The sequence below is a fragment of the Andrographis paniculata genome, unplaced genomic scaffold, assembly GCF_009805555.1.
Source record: "Andrographis paniculata isolate CXL003 unplaced genomic scaffold, ASM980555v1 Contig79END, whole genome shotgun sequence".
In the NCBI taxonomy this organism is placed as follows: domain Eukaryota; kingdom Viridiplantae; phylum Streptophyta; class Magnoliopsida; order Lamiales; family Acanthaceae; genus Andrographis; species Andrographis paniculata.
The window spans coordinates 3,884,444-3,906,077 of NW_026137616.1; the positions used below are offsets into that span (position 1 = coordinate 3,884,444).

Consider the following 21,634-nt stretch of genomic DNA (forward strand, 5'->3'; position numbering starts at 1 on the left):
GTCGGTTGGTCAGGTGGGTTGGTTAGCTGTCGGATAGGCAGGTCGGAAGGTCCTCGGTCGGTTGGTCTGGTCGGTTGGTCCTCGGTCGGTTGGTTAGCGGTGGGATAGACAGGTCTGAAGGTCCTCGGTTGGTTGGTCTGGTCGGATGGTTGGCGGTCGGACAGACAGGTCTGATGGTCAGCAGGTCGGACAGACAGGTCTGATGGTCTGCGGTCGGATAAAGTAGGTCGGCTGGTCTGCGGTCGGATAGGCAAGTCAGCTGGTCCGCAGGCGGATAGATTGAGATAAGAAGGGTGACCCTGCATCTCTAGTTTTGAAATGTCAAAAATAGCAAAGATATTTCAACTATGATAATTGTTACGCACAAATAATAATAATAATAATAAAAATAAGGATATCAGGATCTTAAAGGAAGTTAGATACAAAGTCGGGTGGAAATGGAGAAAAATTTGCGCTCAGGTTGGTTGGTCGGATGGTCAGATGGGTTGGTTAGTGGTCGGATAGGCAGGTCGGAAGGTCCTCGGTCGGTTGGTCTGGTCGGTCGGTTAGCGGTGGGATAGGCAGGTCGGAAGGTCCTCGATCGGATTGTTAGCGGTCGGACAGACAGGTCTGATGATCTGCGGTCGGATAAAGTAGGTTGGCTGGTCTGCGGTCGGATAAAGTAGGTCGGCTAGTCTGCGGTCGGATAGGCAAGTCAGCTGGTCCGCAGACGGATAGATTGAGATAAGAAGAGTGACCCTGCATCTCTTTATGAGTTTTGAAATGTCAAAAATAGCAAGGATATTTTAACTCTGATAATTGTTACGCACAAAAAATAATAATAATAATAAAAATAAGGATAGCAGGATCTTAAAGGAAGTTAGACATGAAGTCGGGTGAAAAAGGAGAAAAATTTGTGCTTAAGTCGGTTGGTCAGGTGGGTTGGTCGGATGGTCAGGTGGGTTGGTTAGCGGTCGGATAGGCAGGTCGGAAGGTCCTCGGTCGGATGATCAGGTCGGTTGGTTAGCGGTGGGATAGGCAGGTCGGAAGGTCCTTGGTCGGTTGGTCCTCGGTCGGATGGTTAGCGGTCGGACAGACATGTCTCATGGTCTGCGGTCGGATAAAGTAGGTCGGCTGGTCTACGATCGGATAGGCAAGTCAGCTGGTCCGCAGACGGATAGACTGAGATAAGAAGGTGACCCTGCATCTCTTTATGAGTTTTGAAATGTCAAAAATAGCAAAGATATTTCAACTTTGATAATTGTTACGCACAAAAAATAATAATAATAAAAATAAAAATAAGGATAGCAGTATCTTAAAGGAAGTTAGACACGAAGTCGGGTGAAAAAGGAGAAAAATTTGAGCTCAGGTCGGAAGGTCCTCGGTCGGATGATCAGGTCGGTTGGTTAGCGGTCGGATAGGCAGGTCAGAAGGTCCTCGGTCGGTTGGTATGGTTGGCTGGTCCTCGGTAGGATGGTTAGCGGTCGGACAGACAAGTTTGATGGTGGTCTGCAGTCGGATAGGCAAGTCAGCTGGTCCGCAGGCGGGTAGACTGAGATAAGAAGGGTGACCCTGCATCTCTTTATGAGTTTTGAAATGTCAAAAATAGCAATGATATTTCAACTTTGATAATTGTTACGCACAAATAATAATAATAATAATAATAATAATAATAATAATAATAATAATAATAATAAGGATAGCAGGATCTTAAAGGAAGTTAGACACGAAGTCGGGTGGAAAAGGAGAAAAATTTGCGCTCAGGTCGGTTGGTCAGGTCGGTTGGTCGGATGGTCAGGTAAGTTGGTTAGCGATCGGATAGGCAGGTTGGAAGGTCCTCGGTCGGTTGGTCTGGTCAGTTGGTCCTCGGTCGGATGATCAAGTCGGTTGGTTAGCGGTCGGATAGGCAAGTCGGAAGGTCCTCGGTCGGTTGATCTGGTCGGTTGGTCCTCGGTCGGATGGTTAGCGTTCGGACAGACAGGTCTGATGGTCAGAAGGTCGGACAGACATTTCTGATGGTCTGCGGTCGGATAAAGTAGGTCGGCTGGTCTGCGGTCGCAAAGGCAAGTCAGCTGGTCCGCAGACGGATAGACATGTCGCTTGGTGGGTGCGGCCAAGGAGTCTTTTGGTCTACCGATTGGTCTCTGGATTGGTTGGGTGGGCTATTTGAGTTCTGGAACTGGTGGAGGCGTTTGGCGAGGCGGTTGATGTAACTGACCTGACGACGTTCCAAAACGTTTCGTCTTGGACGGTTGACGACGGTTCCAAAACGTCTTTTCAAGCTAGTACAAAGGTAGGTTAAGGGCTAAATTGTCATTTTTGAAATGAGGGGTAAGATAGACTTTTCAAGTGGCAGATCCGTACAAACTCGTATTTATAAGATATAATATAAAGACGATAAAGAACAAAGTGAACGACTAATAGGAACTATAAAGATGTTGGCCATCGGCTTTCTTTATTATACTTAAATACAATTTTAAATTTAAAATATTATATTATACAATTATTTTAATTGCAAATTTTACTATTTAAATTTTAATAAAAAAATTCAAATCTTCAAACAAACACACTATTATTATTTTTTTCTCGAAAAATATTAAATTAAACACTTATGTTTATTTTATATTTAAAAATATTACGTTAATCCATATTTATATCATATTGTACAACTATTTCAATTCAATTTCTTTTATTATTCAAATACAAATCTAAAATTCATACCCCAAACAAACCCATGACATCAAAATCTTGGGCAACTCTTCACAGTACATGAACACGAATATGCACTCGTCTAACAAATCTATGACCAAAATAATAAAAATTGTAAATGAAAAATATAATAAAAATGATATAAATCAATACTGAATACGAGCAAATTCAAATTCGTTCCAATACAATAATCATATTTACCATTTTTGTCCGTTCCAAAACAATAGTCTCATTTCCATAAATAATCATATCATTATAAAACTACAATTACTTTTTCATTATTATTAGACAATTGCCACTACTTTTTACACTCAAGGGCAAAAAAGTCTTTTACCTATACTTTTTACCTACTATTAATATAATATCAATATTCCTTAAATCTCATGCCGAACACAACCCAAACTATAATTTTGGGACGGAGAAAATATATATTTGAATAATTCGTAATGGATGAGTTAGATATATATTGGCGAACGAACAAATCACATGGACGGGAGTTATGTGCTCAACCATTCACATGCCTTCAATTTTAAATTAGACAAATTGAAGGCCGCCTTTGGTTACGTTTTTTATTTTCAAGTTCCAATTTTTTTTGAATTTTTATTTTATTCAGTATTAAAATATTTAGTTCTAAAAAACAGTTTGAAATACTTTTAAAGAAAAAAGTTATTTTTATTGTATTATTAAAAAATTATATAAAATAAATAGACCATTAAATTTTTATTACGAAAATTCGTTCACAATCACATAAGACAGTTTTAGGTATAGATATTTTCATCTAAATTACTTTTATCTAATATATACTTCATTCGTCCGTCTATAAGAGTCACATTTACCTTTTGTGTAACTTAACATTAAAAATATTTATATATTTTTTTATTATATAATTTTTTGTACAAATATCCTATTATTAGTATTATAAGACACCAATGGAAGTATTTTTGCAATTTTTTCTTGATTTGCACTATATTTGATATAATAATATATATTCAAATATTAATGTCCAAAAAGTAAATAAGACCCTCAAAGTCGAACGAACATAGGTAGTACTATTTCATTTATCAAGTGATATATATATATATCATATGTCTTTTTTATTAATCAAATATTATATTCAACAATTATTTAAAAAAAAACTTAAAAAAAATTATTTTTAATTGATTCATCAAATTGTTATTATTGGTTTTTTATACTTATAAATAAACATTTCTATTTATAGGATGATGGGGCATGTTTATTTTAAATTTGGTTTATATTTTAGTTTAAATGTGATGTTTACGACTTTAGAAGAAAAAAATATATCATTTTTAATAGAAAATAACAAAAATTGCATAGTAAAAGGATTTGTATATGGTTTGATTTGAAATTAAAGATTTACTTAAATTTTGATTTAAATAATAGTATTATTTTCTAGGAAACATACTTGAGTGTTTGTTTAATTATTTATATTTGTGTTATATAATAAATAGTATATTAATATTGGTAAGTATAGAATATATATATGTTTATGTATATCGTGAGCAAATATATATATATATATGTATGATGATGAATGGTGAAAGATGTGTGAATGTGATGTGATTGATGGGTTGAACTATTATTATTAGTGCAGCATAGTACGGAGAGAGATGGAGCAATATTGTGTTGTTCTCATTTTATTTCAACATGTCATATATATATATATAGACAGAAGTAATATATACATGGCTAAGAATTATACTACGATTTGTCGACGTCATTGATTCGTGTAATAATAAATAGCATCCACGATGAGCTACGTATTGGCTATGTGTATATAATACTCCCCCTTGGATGCTTTTATAGAAAGAATGTGCCTCGTTAAAACCTTACTATGAAAAAACCCTGTGGGAAAAAATCATAGTGAAGGAAAAAGAGTACATCATTCTTATATTAATGCGCTCCCCCTGTTTTAGACTTCATTTGATGTCTTTCATCCGACGCATTCCAATTCCTTGCATCAGTTTGTTGAATGTTGCAGTCGGTAGCGCCTTCGTAAATAAATCTGCAAAATTTTCAGACGATCGAATTTGTTGCACATCAATTTCACCACTTTTCTGAAGATCGTGAGTGAAAAAGAACTTCGGAGATATGTGCTTTGTCCAATCGCCTTTAATATATCCTCCCTTTAATTGAACTATATAAGCTGCATTATCTTCAAACAATATTGTAGGAGGTAATTTATCATCGGTAATCAAGCCATAATTTTTCTGAATATGGTGAGTCATGGACCTCAACCAAACGCATTCACGACTGGCTTCGTGAATTGCTAAAACCTCAGCATGGTTTAAAGAAGTAGCTGTTATTGTCTGTTTAGCATATCTCCAAGAGATTGCGGTTCCACCATATGTAAATAAATAGCCAGTTTGAAATTTAGCTTTGTGTGGATCAGACAAATAACCAGCATCAGCATAACTAGTTAATTCATTTCGAGATTCACTCGAATAAAATAATCCGAGGTCATGAGTCCCTTGAAAATAACGGAAAATATGTTTGATACCATTCCAATGGCGCTTTGTGGGGGATGCGCTGAACCTGGCCAGTAAATTTACTAGAAAAGATATATCTGACCTGGTACATTAATGCGCCAATAGCGCTGAGATATGGTACCTCGGGGCCAAGTATTTCTTCATTTTCTTCTCTTGGCCTAAATGGATCTTTACTGGGATCAAGTGATCTGACCACCATTGGTGTACTCAGAGAGTGAGATTTATCTATGTAAAATTGTTTTAATATCTTTTGGGTATATGTTGATTGATGGATAAATATTCCATTGTTCACATGATCCACCTGTAATCCCAGACAATATTTTGTCTTTCCAAAATCTTTGATCTCAAATTCTTTCTTTAGATATTCAACTGCAATTTGGATCTCTTCAGGAGTTCCAATTAAATTGAGATCATCAACATATATAGCAATAATGACAAAATTTGATTCATTTTTCTTTATAAAGACACATGGGCATATTGGATCATTAGTATAACCTTCTTTTATTAAACATTCGCTCAGACGGTTATACCACATTCGCCTTGATTGTTTAAGTCCATACAATGACTTTTTCAATTTGATGGAATATGATTCCCTTGGGTTTAATTTGTATGCTTCAGGCATATTGAATCCCTCAGGAACTTTCATATAAATATCAGTATCCAAAGAGCCATAAAGATATGCAGTAACTACGTCCAAAAGGCACATATCGAGTTTTTCTCACACTGCTAGGCTCACAAGGTATCTAAATGTTATTCCATCAACAACGGGAGAGTATGTTTCATCAAAATCTACTCCAGGCCTTTGTGAGAATCCCTGAGCTACAAGACGGGCTTTATATCTCACAATTTCATTATGCTCGTTTCTTTTTCGTACAAACACCCATTTGTATCCAACTGGTTTTATACCATCTGGTGTTTGAACAATTGGTCCGAAGACCTCTATTTTGTTTAATGAATCAAGCTCTGATTGAATCGCATGCTCCCATTTTGGCCAGTCATTTCTTTGCCGACATTCATGAACCGATTTTGGCTCTGGATCCTCGTTTTCTTCCATTATATCAAGTGCTAAATTGTATGCGAAGGCATTATCAATAATTGCCTCTTTACGGTTCCAACATTTTCTTGAAGTAACATAGTTAATTGAGTTTTCAATAATCTCATCATGTTCTTCAAGATCGTGCTCTTCTGGAGCAATTATTTCAGGGTTGACTTCCTTGTTAGATTGAGGTTTATCAATGTCATTCCTGATATTTTCATGATTTTCATCATTAATTCCTCTTTTCTTTCGAGGGTGTTTATCTTTGGAACCGAGTGGTCTACCACGCTTTAAGCGTGTCGCTGATTCATCAGCACTTGCAATTTGTCCATCAGGGACAATTATTTTAGCCGGAGCATTAGCAGCTTGGATATATGATCGAGTGACTTTGCTCGAGTCATTGAATGCATCCGGTAACTGATTTGTAATATTTTGCAAATGTATAATGCGTTGAACTTCTAGTTCACACTGCTTTGTACGAAGATCATAAAAATTCAATGGAATTTTCCAATTAATATCCCTTTTCGGTTCGTTTTTGTCTCCCTCTAATGTCGGAAAATATGATTCGTTAAAATGACAATCTGCAAATCTTGCAGTGAATAAATCGCCTGTCATAGGTTCAAGATATTTTATAATTGACGGAGATTCATATCCAACATAAATGCCCAATCTACGTTGAGGACCCATTTTTGTACGTTTGGGGGGTGGAATAGGAACATAAACAACACACCCAATACGTAGATGAGATATATTTGGTTCGTGACCAAATACTAACTGCATTGGGGAATAGCTATGATAGCTTGTCGGCCTCATTCTTATAAGTGTTCCTGCATGTAAGATTGCATGCCCCCAAGCTGAAACGGGCAACATAGACCTCATCAGTAATGGTCTAGAAATCAATTGCAATCTTTTAATAAGTGATTCTGCCAAGCCATTTTGTGTATGAACATGAGCAACTGGGTGCTCTACATTAATTCCAATCGACATGCAATAATCATCAAATGCATTTGATGTATATTCACCAGCATTATTTAGACGTATAGTCTTAATTGGATTATCGGGGAATTGTGCCCGTAATTTAATAATTTGGGCAAGCAATCTCGCAAATGCCATATTGCGAGTAGATAATAAACAAACATGGGACCATCTCGTAGATGCATCAATAAGCACCATAAAATATTTAAATGGCCCACTCGGTGGGTCTATTGGTCCACATATATCCCCGTGTATTCTTTCCAAAAATGTAGGTGATTCAATACCTACTTTAGCTGGCGATGGCCTGGTTGTCAACTTTCCCTGAGTGCAGGCAACACATGTTAACTCATTTGAGTTTAAAACTTTTTGATCTTTTAATGAATGGCCATGCGAATTCTCAATTATTCGCTTCATCATTATACTGCCAGGATGCCCAAGGCGATCATGCCATATTTGAAAATCGGTAGTCCTTTGATCTACCGTGAGGTGTGTTTCAACAACACCTAATCTGGCATAATATAAGCCAGTAGAGAGTGAGGGTAATCTCTCAATGATGCATTTCCTTTTATCAATTATATTGGTGATCAATAAAATTTCACCATCGGTATCACTCATAGTTTCAATGTGATAACCATTTTTTCGAATGTCATGAAAGCTCAGTAAATTTCTTCGAGCTTTAGTGGCCAACAGTGCATACTGTATCACAATTTTCGTCCCCGCAGGGAGAAATATAATGGCTTCTCGAGAGCCTTCAATTAATTTTGCACTGCCACTTATTGTATTGACATTCATTCTTTCCCTTTTCAAACGGAAGAAATATTTTTCGTGTTTCAATATAGTATGTGTCGTTGCACTGTCAATGAAACACATATTTGCATCATTTTGATTGACATCCATTTAACCTTCAAATATAAGTAAACGCAGTATTAATAAAGGCAGATATAAGTATTACAAAATACATTACAAAAAGGTAATATGCGATAATTTAAATATTACAAAACATAATGTAAAATGACATAATATGTCTATCATTGGGGGTTTGCTGGATCTACGACAAAATCCGCTATATCAAGATGCGTTGTGTCGTAATCCAAAAGATCATCATTGGAGTTGTCATCGTTATCAATGTGATTAGTCTCGACCTCCTTCCCCCTTTTCAGCAGTGAGGCTTGATAAAGATCGGCTAGGTGCTTGGCTGTTCTGCAGGTATTGGCCCAATGGCCTTCAATGCCACACCGATTACAACATCCGATTTGACTCTTTCCCTGTTTAGCCTTTTCGGCTATATCCCCATATTGGGGTTTACTCTGCATCCTGTTAACGTCAAAACTGCGGCGATTGTAAGGAGTATATCGACCGCGTTGACTCTTACGACCGCGACCACGTCCACGGCCTCTACCACGTCCTCGGCCTCGTTCAGAAAATGTAACGTTCGCTTCGGGGAACGGACTGGAACCAGTGGGCCGGGACTGATAGTTTTTCATCAGTAACTCATTATTTTGCTCAGCTAATAAAAGACATGCAATGAGCTGTGAGTACTTTTGAAAATTTTTCTCACGATATTGTTGTTGCAGCACAACATTAGAAGCATGAAAGGTAGAGAGAGTCTTCTCCAATTTATCATTCTCAGTAACATTTTCTCCGCAGAGTTTCAACTGAGATGTAATCTGATGGATAGCAGAGTTGTACTCTGTAACAGTTTTAAAATCCTGCAATCGCAGGTTAAGCCAATCATGTCGGGCTTTGGGGAGAGTGATATATTTCAAATGCCCAAATCTCTCCCTCAATTCATTCCACAAATCAAGTGGATCTTTCACCGTCAAATATTCGGACTGTAGAGGAATGTACAAATGATGACGGATGAAAATAATAGCCTTAGCCCGATCTTGGCTTGTAGCCGCATTTTCACTGGCAATTGTATGAACAAGGCCCATAGAAACCAGATGCATTTCACATCCAGGGACCAAGTCAGAAAATTATTGCCGGTGAGAGACAAAGAATTGGTAAGTATAGAATATATATATGTTTATGTATATCGTGAGCAAATATATATATATGTATGTATGATGATGAATGGTGAAAGATGTGTGAATGTGATGTGATTGATGGGTTGAACTATTATTATTCGTGCAGCATAGTACGGAGAGAGATGGAGCAATATTGTGTTGTTCTCATTTTATTTCAACATGTCCTATATATATATAGGCAGAAGTAATATATACATGGCCAAGAATTATACTACGATTTGTCGACGTCATTGATTCGTGTAATAATAAATAGCATCCACGATGAGCTACGTATTGGCTATGTGTATATAATAATTTGTACATATTTTAATTGTTCAATTATATATATAAAAAACATATCATCTTTATAACACTTAAATTTTTATTCTAGTTATTATAAGGAATCACTATTTCATTTAAAAATATAATAACTATATATATTGTTGAATATGTTGGATTCCCATTTGCGGATATATGAATAATGGCTTAATTTTCCTAACAGTTCGAGTTTTTAGGTGAGACGATCATTCAACACTTGGCATGATATTAGAACCTAGGTTAGGTCTTGAGTTCGAGTCCCATTCCCATTTACACTACGTGTAATTTTACAATATTATTGAAAATTTATAAATGACCAAACTTTTTTATTCATCAAAGTACATGGATAATACACACAACCATCTATTTTTTTTTCTTAATTATACACAATTTTTCTAAGTATATAATACTATGACCCGCTTTTATTAGTTTTAACAAAAGCATATATTGTAATGTTTGGTGTACGTATCGTGTATAAAGAAATATACATCGTTAATTGTTGAGTAAGAAAAAACCAATGTATAGGGTTTCTTGAGAATGGGCTTATAAATTGGATTAATGTATAGTTCAATGAGCCTGATAATGGTAGTAGGGTCTTAAATGAAGTGGAGCGAAGAAGGATGAGACGGCCAATAAGGAGGTAGGACAAAAGGAAGACGGACGAAGAAAGATGAGGGACGACACGGAGGTCGGTCAAAAGGAGGTCTGACGAAGAAAGATAAGATGACAGACACAGAGGTTGGACAAGAGGAAAGTGGGCTTCTAGGGGGTCCATTTGAAAGAAAGGTCTGTTAATTGGTTGCTTAATTAAGCGACATGTTAATCGCTTGATCGATTGGCCGGTCATTTGGTCAAACGGTTGTTCAGCCGATTGAAGGGACTGGATGGTGGTCGCTTGATTGGGCGGCCAATGAATCGTCTAGACGAATGGTTGTTCAGCCGTTTGAAGGGATTGAATGGTGGTCGCTCGAGTGGGCAACTGATTAGTCGTTTGGTCTAGCAACCAATTAGTATCTGGATTGGTCGGTTGGTCAATTGTCGGGTTATTTGGTAGGTTCAGTCGGATGGTGATTTATGATCCGTCTGAAAAGGTGACTAGGAGGAGATGTGGGCCTGTCGTTAGGCCCATCAGTTGATTAAACGGTTCTCAAGGGAGGCGACTTGGAGTCGTTCGGGACCAGCCGCCCATTTAAGGAGGTATGGTGTTCAGAGGCGGTCGGTCAAGCCAGTTAAATCCTGTAATTGGCAGGAGCGGTTGGCGAGATGGTTAAGACACGTGTCAATGAAAGAGGAATTGATGGGCGGTTGATGACAGTTGTTGTAACCGACCAGACGACGGTTCAAAACGTTTCTTTAGGAAATATTTAAACATTTGGGTATATTCTGGAAAAACCATCTTCAATCGACATCAAATTCAGTGAATTTCTTTTGGGGATCACCATTTTACTTTTACAGTCTGTAGTATTTATTTTCCTATTTTATTTATGTATCGTACGGTATCTAGGGATTCTTAAATCTCAGGCATTTTATTTTATCAAATTCGAAGATAATTTTTATTTTTCGGATTTTACTTTTTATTGTTGAAAATCGGCATCAACATTAATACTTGCATAATTGTTTGATTTTTACTAGCTAACTGATGAGTATACTGGCACCTATGTGTAGTGAGACCATTTTTTACTAAAGAACTTGGACAAAAACACAATAATCCAATCGATTCCTATTAAATTGAGATACGAAAAATCTCTCTTGGTCATGTATAATTGATTGTTCTAATAATGTTTATGGAATTACTAAAATGACCTCTCATGTTTCAATTTTTTAGTTTGTTTAGGGTATAACATTTAAGGTTGAAGGTTTAGGTATATGATATGCCGCAACAATCATGGAAATATTAATTGAATAGATGCCATACATATTACACGACCAATCTTATTATTTCCTCTTCATATGAGTAGCTATTTATCTTTTTTAAGTGTAAATATACCTCACCAGCAATATATAATACCCCGTCCGTCCCATAAATATGATTTTAATTGAGTTGGGCATGAGATTTAAGGAATATTGATATTATATTGGTAGTTGGTAAAAAATATGGATAAAAAACTTTTTTGCCCTTATGAGTGTATTAGTGTAAAAAGTAGTGACACTTGTGTAATAAAAATGAAAAAATAGAGGTAGTTTTAGGGTGATATATGGTTATTTATGAAAAAAAGGTAAACTAAGACTATTCTATCAGAACAGATGGAGTATTATAAAAGAATATGAGTGTATTGAAATCGAATCAATATGTTATATCAACAAGAGCACACGAATAATCAAATTGTATAATAATAATATCTATTTAATATTTAAAATATTTTATTAATAAATATTTATATTATATAAAATATTTTTTATTTAAAATTAGGATGATAATTTATGTTTTAATTTAAATAATATTTTTTAAAATAAAATAATGTATGTATAGTAGCATTTTTTATTTGAAATTAAAAACAATCAGATATTGTGTTCTTTTTATATATATAAAAAAGAATTATTATATATATTTATTATTTTTATATTATATATACAATTTTTTTATATTTCACATGAAACAAATATTTTTTTAAATTATTTCATAAAATAAATACACCCTATGCAATTTTTTTTTTTTAACAAAAAATATTTTAATTTTTCTGAAAGTAGTTTAATAAACAATAAAGTTTTAATTAAAGTAAATACTAAAACAATAGCGTAAGAACATTATAAAATATAGAAAGTAACTATCCATCATTAGTCCCAAAATATCAATTCGTTGAATTCATTATAAAAATACAGACAAACATGGCCTTCGTCTCCAAATATAGTAAAATTACCAAAATCCAGAGCAGGAGGTTCCAAGAAACCCGTTGCCTTGTCGCCCGCTCCAAATCCTTAACTTGTCCTTTTCTGTAGTAATTAATTCGGCTGTAATTAATTACTTGCCATTGATTCGCAGTCAATCATCCCACCGACACTGTAACAGATGAATCATGAATCTGCTCCACGCCTTTTTCAGCACCAACCGCCGCCATGCCAGAGGTAAAGGATCGCTTCTTATTCCAAAAGCTCCCTCTCCGATTCTGTTCCACTTTTTTTAATTCTTCATTTCACGAATCGACTCTGATTGGGCCTTATGGAATGATTTCAAATTCGAGTATAAATCTTCCATTCGGCTCACGCACGAGCCTCCATTTTCATTCCATTGCGGCTTCTTCTTCACCGATTATGTGCACCAATGGTGTCTGATCTGATTTAGGGTTTGAATTAGGGCTATTCTGATTCTCAGTCTGTTCGAACTGAATTGCTGCATCGAGTGTTGGTTAATTGTCATTGGTTACTGGTTATCCTCCTGTTTGTTTTCGATCCAGATTGCAGTGAGTTTCCTGGATTTACAGCATTACAGGAAACAAAGCCATGGCGGCTGAAACTGCATATAAATCCCCAATCTTAAAACCCTAATTTTTCGGTTTCCCCCAATTTTTTGTTCTGTATTTCCAAATTGCCTGATGCCAATGGCACCAAACACAGTGGTAGTCACATTAGAAAGACCTGAAGGCATTTCTCTAATAGAAGTTAACGATTCATCACCAAACACTGCATTATTTCAGGAGAAGCAGAAATCCACAAGCCCCAAGCAATTCACATGGTTTCTACTGCTCAAAGCACACAGAATCCTCGCCGCAGTCCCATGGCTGGCGACGACTCTGTATGCCGTTTTCGGATCCATCAGGAAGCGCATTGCCACCTCCAATACCAACGAGGAGGATCCCCTCTACAGGGGCAGGTTGTACAGGCTAATTAAGTTGTTTCTTGCTGTTTCTGTAGCTGCTCTGTTGGTTGAAATCTTTGCTTATTTCAATGAATGGATTTTGATCAGTAGAGTGAATCCTTTGGAAGTTGGGAATTTGGTGCAATGGTGTTATGTTGCTTGGCTTGATTTCAGAGCTGATTATGTTGCCCCTTTGATCGTCGCCCTTTCGAATTTTTGTATCGTATTGTTTTTGATTCAGTCGCTCGATCGGTTAGTTCAGTGCTTGGGTTGTTTCTGGATTAAGTATAAAAAGTTGAGGCCTGTTGTTGAAGAAGAGCTTCGTGACATTGAGGTCGGATCGGGTTTCTTCCCTATGGTTCTTGTCCAAATTCCTATGTGTAATGAAAGAGAGGTAATTGGGAATTCGAGATATTGTTGTTTGCTTCTGTTTTTAGATTTTTCTGTTGTTTGCTGATACAGTATGTTTGTGTAATTGTAATTCAAGGTGTACGAGCAATCGATTGCGGCTGCTTGCCAGCTGGATTGGCCGAGGGATCGGTTTCTTGTCCAAATCCTGGACGATTCGGATGATGATCTTCTGCAGCATTTGATAAGAGACGAAGTCATGGCGTGGAAAGACAAAGGTGTGAATATTGTCTACAGACATCGATTTATCCGGACAGGTTACAAGGCCGGCAACCTTAAATCAGCAATGGCTTGTGATTATGTTAAAAACTACGAGTTTGTCGCGATTTTCGACGCAGATTTCCAGCCCAACCCCGATTTCCTCAAACTCACCGTGCCTTACTTTAAGGTAATATTCGAATCATGTATCCATTTTGAGTGTCGTATATTTAGAATCGAAATTCAAATTTTTTTTTTGCGCCGTTTCAGGGCAATCCGGAAGTAGGCCTTGTCCAGGCGCGATGGTCCTTTGTGAACAAGGACGAAAACTTACTTACCCGTCTCCAATACATCAACTTGTGCTTCCATTTCGAGGTCGAGCAGCAAGTGAACGGCATGTTTCTCAATTTCTTCGGTTTCAATGGCACCGCCGGCGTGTGGAGGATCAAGGCGTTGGAAGATTCCGGCGGGTGGCTCGAAAGGACAACCGTCGAGGACATGGACATCGCTGTTCGCGCCCACTTAAACGGATGGAAATTCATTTTCGTCAACGATGTTCGAGTTCTTTGTGAGCTGCCCGAATCCTACGAAGCATACAAGAAACAGCAACATCGCTGGCATTCGGGCCCGATGCAACTTTTCCGACTATGCCTTCCCACAATCTTAACTGCAAAGGTACCATAACACGTATTCGTTCGACAACTTTATTATGGTTGTTGATCCTTTGCTAATCAAGTTATGCTGATTTGACTGGATTGACATATGTTGTGTTATAACATAATATTCCTTTCGTTCCAAAATAATAGTCCAATTTTTCCATTTTTGTTCATTCCAAAACAATAGTCTCATTTCTATTTTTAGTAACCAAATATGCTTATCTTTTTCCAAAACTATCTCTGTCTTTTTACAATAATTACATAAAGTAAGGACATTTTGGTCTTTTAGAAACACTTTTACGTCTACTATTAATAAAATATTATTATTTTTTAATTTCCGTGACTATATTATTTTAGAACGGAGAGAGTATAATGCATTATAAATATGCTGTATATACTGATCTAGTCAAATCGGTATCATGCTGATTTGGTGCTGACTTAACATGATCAACAACTGATCTAAGCCACTTTATTATACTCGACAAAATTTCGCTCGTTTATACCGTTAAATAATTCTAACAGACGCGCTTTATTGTAATAGATATCGACGTGGAAGAAGGCGAACATGATATTCCTATTCTTCCTATTGCGGAAGCTCGTCCTCCCGTTTTACTCGTTCACTCTCTTCTGTATCATACTTCCGGTGACGATGTTCATCCCGGAAGCCGAGCTCCCGGCGTGGGTCATCTGCTATGTCCCCATAACAATGTCGATCCTCAACATCCTCCCGGCGCCGAAATCATTCCCGTTCTTGATGCCGTACCTCCTCTTCGAGAACACCATGTCGGTGACAAAATTCAACGCCATGATCTCGGGGCTGTTCCAGCTGGGGAGCGCCTACGAATGGGTTGTCACGAAGAAAACGGGGCGGGCGTCGGAGTCGGATTTGCTCAGCCTGGCAGAGAGGGAGTCGAAGAACGGCAGCGAGGACAAGATTCAGCGGAGGCTGTCGGAATCGGGCCTGGAAATGCTGGAGAAACTCAAGGAGCAGAAAACAGCTCCGGTGGGAGTGATGAAGAAGAAGAAGAGGAATAGGATTTACCGGAAGGAATTGGCGCTGGCGATGCTGCTGCTGACGGCGGCGCTGAGAAGCTTGCTGTCGGCGCATGGCATCCATTTCTATTACTTGCTGTTCCAGGGGCTGTCGTTTTTGATCGTTGGATTGGATTTGATCGGCGAGCAGGTCAGCTGAAGGTTTTCATCGTTACTACTGTTTATGAATTGGTATATATATATATATGTGTGTGTGTGTGTGTCTGAGTTGAGTATAAGGTGGTTGTGATCTGAATGGATCCATTGATTTCGTTACAGAGGTGAGGTTTCTTTCTATTACAGTTGGGAGAGAAAAACAGAGCAGTAAACGGTATAGATTTGATTCTTTTAATTGTATAATTCACAAGGATTATTATTGACTTTGTTGTTATTGTATTGGTGTTTATAATAGTACTTGTATATGTTTGGTCCCAAACGCCTTAATGATCGGCAAAAAATAAAAGAATAATTCACACATATTCAAATATTCAACTCAGCCTTGACAACTAAAATTCAGTCAACAATTGGTACACATAGTGTCAATATCGACAATCATGATACTTGTTTTTTTCTTTGCTATTATTTAAAAGTGCGTATCGGTTAAACTTCCAACAAAATTTAATACCCTGCAAATTAGACTCGACAAGTCAAATCACACTAGACGAATCATGATGTGACCTGGAGGTGTCGGGGGTTTGAACCCATGACCTCTCGATCATGAGTCCACCACCAAACCACCCATGACACTACATGATATTATTTATTTATTTTTTTTATTATTTTTATTTTTATAACGTGAGAACCCGCAACCGTTACCCGAAAGTATGCACTGGGTAAACCCCCGGTCGAACCTAATACTTTGCAAACCAGGCTCAACGGAAAAGTTACACTAGGCAAACCATGTGTGACAGGTGACCTGAGGCGTCGGGAGTTTGAACTCATGACCTCACGGTCACAAGTCCAACCCCTACATGATATTTACATGGATACGACATGGTTCATACAAATCCACTTATGTGCTATAATTTGTGAGTATAAATATGAATGAAATAAAACACATTCTCATTTACCCCATCAATCACTCAATCTCTCTCTCAAATTCTCTCGAGCATATGCATATGTATTGAATATTTAATACATAACATACATACATAGACATATAATGATTATACATAATAGTTACACTCCATCCGTCACATACACACACAATATATATACATATTATATTATATTATATATTATATACAATATATAAAATAGTGGTTAGCGGTAAAAATAATTAATTTTTCTATTGGTTAATCTTATAATAATATCACAAGATGTTATCAGCATAATTGTTTATTTTAATTTTCGTAAGATAATATTTTATATTTTATCTTTATTATGTCTAACATTGCCAAATAGGAATTTCTTTCCCTCCTCATTTTTGGCCAAAATTATATAGTTTGGACTCGCAACATCTAAATGCATCTAACATTAATGGACTTAAAAAATACCATTGCACCCCGAGCAAGATCGTGCAAAGACCATGATCTTTTTGTGCCATCACATCAATGAGGCAATGAAAATGCAGTATGTGACGTTGGAATCCTTACTTGAATTGTGGGAGAGATTCAAAGAAAGATACTATTATATGAGGCTGACTATGTTGCTAAGGGCGCAAAGCGAATGACAAAGCCTATGGATTTAGGACTTTAAAATAACATCACAGTTGCGCCACTGGCGAAAATATATCTGAATATGATATGATGGAGAAATATTTCTCCACTTTTTATGCCTCTAACATGATTTTGCAGCAGCAGTATCGTGAAAGAGGCTTCCAAAAATATTATGAGTTGATTACCTATCTTTTGTTGGCCGAACAGAACAATGAATTTTTGTTAAAAAATCAGGAATCTCGACCGACAGGTGTAAATCTATTTCCAGAGGCAAATGCAATACAACCGGCGAATCCGGTGCGTGGTCGTGGGCAGGTCAGAAATCAACGAATTGATCGCTTTCGAAATTAAAATCTCTGACGGAGCCGGACAAACACATATAATCACAATAATTATCAGAACAAGCCCCGATATGTGCCAAATCGGCGTTATATTGACAAAAGGCCATACAGACCTCAACAGAGCTTTAACACGGGAAGAAATAGAAACAATAACGATGAATGCACCTGGTGCGGAATCAAAGACCATTGCGCCTATGTTTGTCGCATAGCCCAACACTTGACTGAATTGTATCGGGCCTCAAAAGAAAGATAAGGAATAATTGCCCAACAAATCACGCTGCCCACGATGACACATTTGATGATGTGCTGAATGAAAATATCGAACACCTAGATGCCGATGATCTTCTTAACGTAGTTGATGATGTTAAATGATGAAATATTGTTGTATTTATTTTTGTTATTTTGATGCTTTCTGCCTCACTTTTTTTGTAATACCCCATATAATTTAAGTTTTATTTTGATTATTTTAATAATACATATATTTTTTTTATTTCTACCTTCTTACAAAGATATAAATGTCAAATATTTTGGAACCGATGACAATATATGCTTTATCGACAGTGCTATGACTCACAATATTCTGAAAAACAAAAATTACTTCTCCCATCTGAATATGGGAAAGACCACTATTGTAACTATCAATGGTGTATCGAAAATGATTGAAGGCTCAGGAAAAAACTACTTTATTCTCCCTAAAGAGACAAAAATGACAATTAAAAATGCCCTATTCCCGAGCAAAGATCGAAGGAATTTATTGAGCTTCAGTGATATTTGAAAAAATGGATATCACATTGAAAAATTGAATGAGACAAAAAATGAGTATATCTTGATTACTCAGGTTTTGAATGACAAAAGAATTGTGAATGAAAAATTGCCATCATTTTCTTCCGACTTATATTATTAAAAAATCAGTGCCATTGAAACATTTTGCTTAGTAGACCAAATGACTACTAGCGAATTTAAAACTTGGCACGATCGACCTGGGCATCCTGACAATGTAATGCTGAGGCAAATTGTTGAAAATTCAAATGACCACTCATTGAAAAATGAAAAATTTTGAGTCCGAATAAATTTGCTTATGTTGGCTGTTCTCAAGATAAGTTAATAATCAAACCATCTCCAACCAAAATTGGATTTGAATCCTCAACTTCTCTAGAAAGGATTCAAGGTGATATTTTGTGGACCCATATGTAACACCTTCAGTTGGCTCACACTGGAAATGTTACCACCACACTGCATCATAAAGTCGTCACCTCCTATTTCGGGCCCCACAATACAGTGTTAAGACTAAAATTAACCATAAAAGCGCATTATTATATAACAAAATATGATTTATGAATATTTACAAAATACACTCCTAAACAAGAGATTTTTCTGGTTAAAAATTTACATATAATACAATAGATGTAAGTTCACTAACTCAGCCCGTCTTTTTATATCCCGAGACGTCCCCTGTCCCGGAGGTGCATTGCATACCTGAACCAAATATTTTTCTTCCAAGCAGTCTATAATTAAATCATTTTAAGAACTAACGTGAAATATGTCATGTTATACCTTTTAAAATAAAGTCTAATCTCCGTCAATTATAAAATACGTGTCATGACATGCCAATAGTGAAATGATGCAACAAGGATATCAGACTCGACAACAATGCACATCCACATATATATATACATCCGTTGAAATGAGCAGTCGGAATAACTTCGGTTCTATAATAATAGGCTTACTAGACCATAATCAATAAATAGCCGAAAAATCCTCGGCTCAAGGAAGGACCTGATAAACCCATAATAATATAATGGTCATCCGGTCATTTCCATATACCCACCATACGACTCCCACAATCAATACATGGATAGCCGAACGTTATCCCCATTAACCACAAGACGCCCCATAGTCTGTGATAGCGAAAATAATACCACTTACTAGCCCTATATCATGTAATGTAGTAGAATCCGTGCAACTTGGAATCATCCAAGAGAAACCCGGAAACTCTACTCTTCCTAGCGCGCCCTAACGGGATCACGTTTGGAGTTTGGCATATGATCTTAAACTATCGGTAGACCTCACCAGTGGCCAGCCCAATGAGTGGAACAACACCTAACATGAATGATTAGACCAAATACGTCTAACTACAATGGGTCTAATCCCTAAATGACCGTGCGATTACGTCACCCAGTTGTCTGACTACTATCGTCCACTATCGCCAAAGTGTTACGGTACATCGGGGTCGAATATCCTAACCCTAGATGATGCCCTCGCCTAGCACTACCGCACACGACGACTAAACGATAGATCCATAAAACATATCCGATAAACCGTGCAATATGTGTGCAACATGTTAAATAAGTGAATTTACCGAAAATGGTTGGTGAGACAGCTCACATCTCCTCATTTTAATAAATTCACAAATACGATCAAATATGTATATCAAATATCATAAAATGCGAAGTCTCACACATGCATACGCACACATATATAGATATACATGCACGGACAAAATGATTCACATATATATAGATATACATGCATGGATAAAATGATTTACATAATATCACATTAGCATATTAATCAGAATCGCAAGCAACATGGATACTTCATTTCTTAAAATTAAATTTAATTCCCTACTGCTTATCTCTTATTGACCTTCCTTGACTTTTGCAATCTCACCCAAATATTCTCCAACGTACACCTACCCTATTATTTGCTCAAATCAGATGAGCTATATTCTTATTCATAGGAGCTACCTGCTTATTCAAAAGCTAAATTCTATAATGAGCGTGTTGAGCTACAAACTTTTATATTTATTAGAATACAATATTCTAGTTATAAAACTCTTATACCTCATAATTTTATACCGCTCGATTATTAACTGAAAATACTTAAATATATGAATAAATAGACATGTGCAATAGACTTCCATTTTCAATTCGGCTCGAATCGATACAAAATTCTCATAATATAACACTAAAGACTACGAATAGGCTATTAACTAAAGCAATTAGTCGATTAAATAGCAAAATAGCCACTTATGAATTTTTGAAGAATTTCTAATTTAATATCTCCAATATTTATATTCATATTAAAATTCATAATTAAAGTCTACGTATAGTAAGAAATACAATATCGAAATCGAAATTTAAATCGAACAGCTAAATCTTTTTGTTTCTTTTTCTCTTACTCGTTCTTCCTTTCTCCTCTGCGTTCTTCTTCGAAAGTGTTTGGTATGTTTTCGTTAAACATTTACATACATATATATAATATTATTATTATAATTATTATCATCATTATACTATTATATAATATTCTTTATTATTGTCAAAATTATCATCTTAACCATCCATTATATTTATTGTTATTATTATTATTATTATTGTAAACATTATCATCATCATTATTATATTCTTTATAATATATATTATTATTATATTATATATACTGTAATTCATATTTATTCTTTTAACAGTCTTTTCAATCCTAACAGACGTACAAAATTAAAAAATAATTTATTTAAAAATATTAATTTCTCGATCCAAAATATCATAAAATATTTATCTTCTATAATAATATTATTTTATACACTTCGAAATTGGGGCATTACAATTCACTCCCTCTTAAAAAGATTTCATCCGTAAAATCTAAACTCAAATGCATAATAACGCTACTTAATTAGACAAATGTGGGTATGCTTTTAACATCTCTTGTTCTGCGTTCCACGTGGTCTCTCTTGCTCCATGCCGGGACCACATTACTTTCATCGTATGAATCTCGGTTTGTCATGGCCTCATACGAAGGATCCTCATTTAACTCTAGCTCATCCGGAGATAAAATAAGAGAAGGATCTACGACATACCTACGAAGTTGTGATACATGGAACACATCATGAATTCTTTCCATAGAATTTGGAAGTGCCAACCGGTAAGTCCAATCCCCAACTCGATCGATGATTTCATAGGGTCCAACATAACGCATACTCAATTTTCCTTTCATTCCAAACCTTCTAATACCTTTCATTAGA

At 36.2% G+C, this 21,634-nt stretch overlaps 2 protein-coding genes across 3 annotated transcripts; one reads left to right on the top strand and one right to left on the bottom strand.

Annotated features, from left to right (window-relative positions):
- Positions 1–8,234: 8,234 nt before the first annotated feature.
- On the bottom strand, positions 8,235–8,690 carry LOC127240520 (uncharacterized). Its single transcript, XM_051259238.1, has one exon. The coding sequence runs from the start codon at positions 8,688–8,690 to the stop codon at positions 8,235–8,237; it is 456 nt and encodes a 151-aa protein (XP_051115195.1).
- A 3,778-nt stretch (positions 8,691–12,468) lies between these two features.
- Positions 12,469–16,031, top strand: LOC127240256 (xyloglucan glycosyltransferase 4-like). 2 transcript variants are annotated; one of them, XM_051258819.1, is made up of 5 exons: positions 12,469–12,593; positions 13,163–13,717; positions 13,811–14,119; positions 14,200–14,604; positions 15,127–16,031. In XM_051258819.1, the coding sequence occupies exons 1-5, from the start codon at positions 12,585–12,587 to the stop codon at positions 15,775–15,777; spliced, it is 1,929 nt and encodes a 642-aa protein (XP_051114776.1). In that variant the 5' UTR covers positions 12,469–12,584; the 3' UTR covers positions 15,778–16,031. The 2 variants fall into 2 exon arrangements, with proteins under 2 accessions (XP_051114776.1, XP_051114775.1); XM_051258818.1 differs by lacking the exon at positions 12,469–12,593 and having other exon boundaries at positions 12,600–13,717.
- Positions 16,032–21,634: the final 5,603 nt, after the last annotated feature.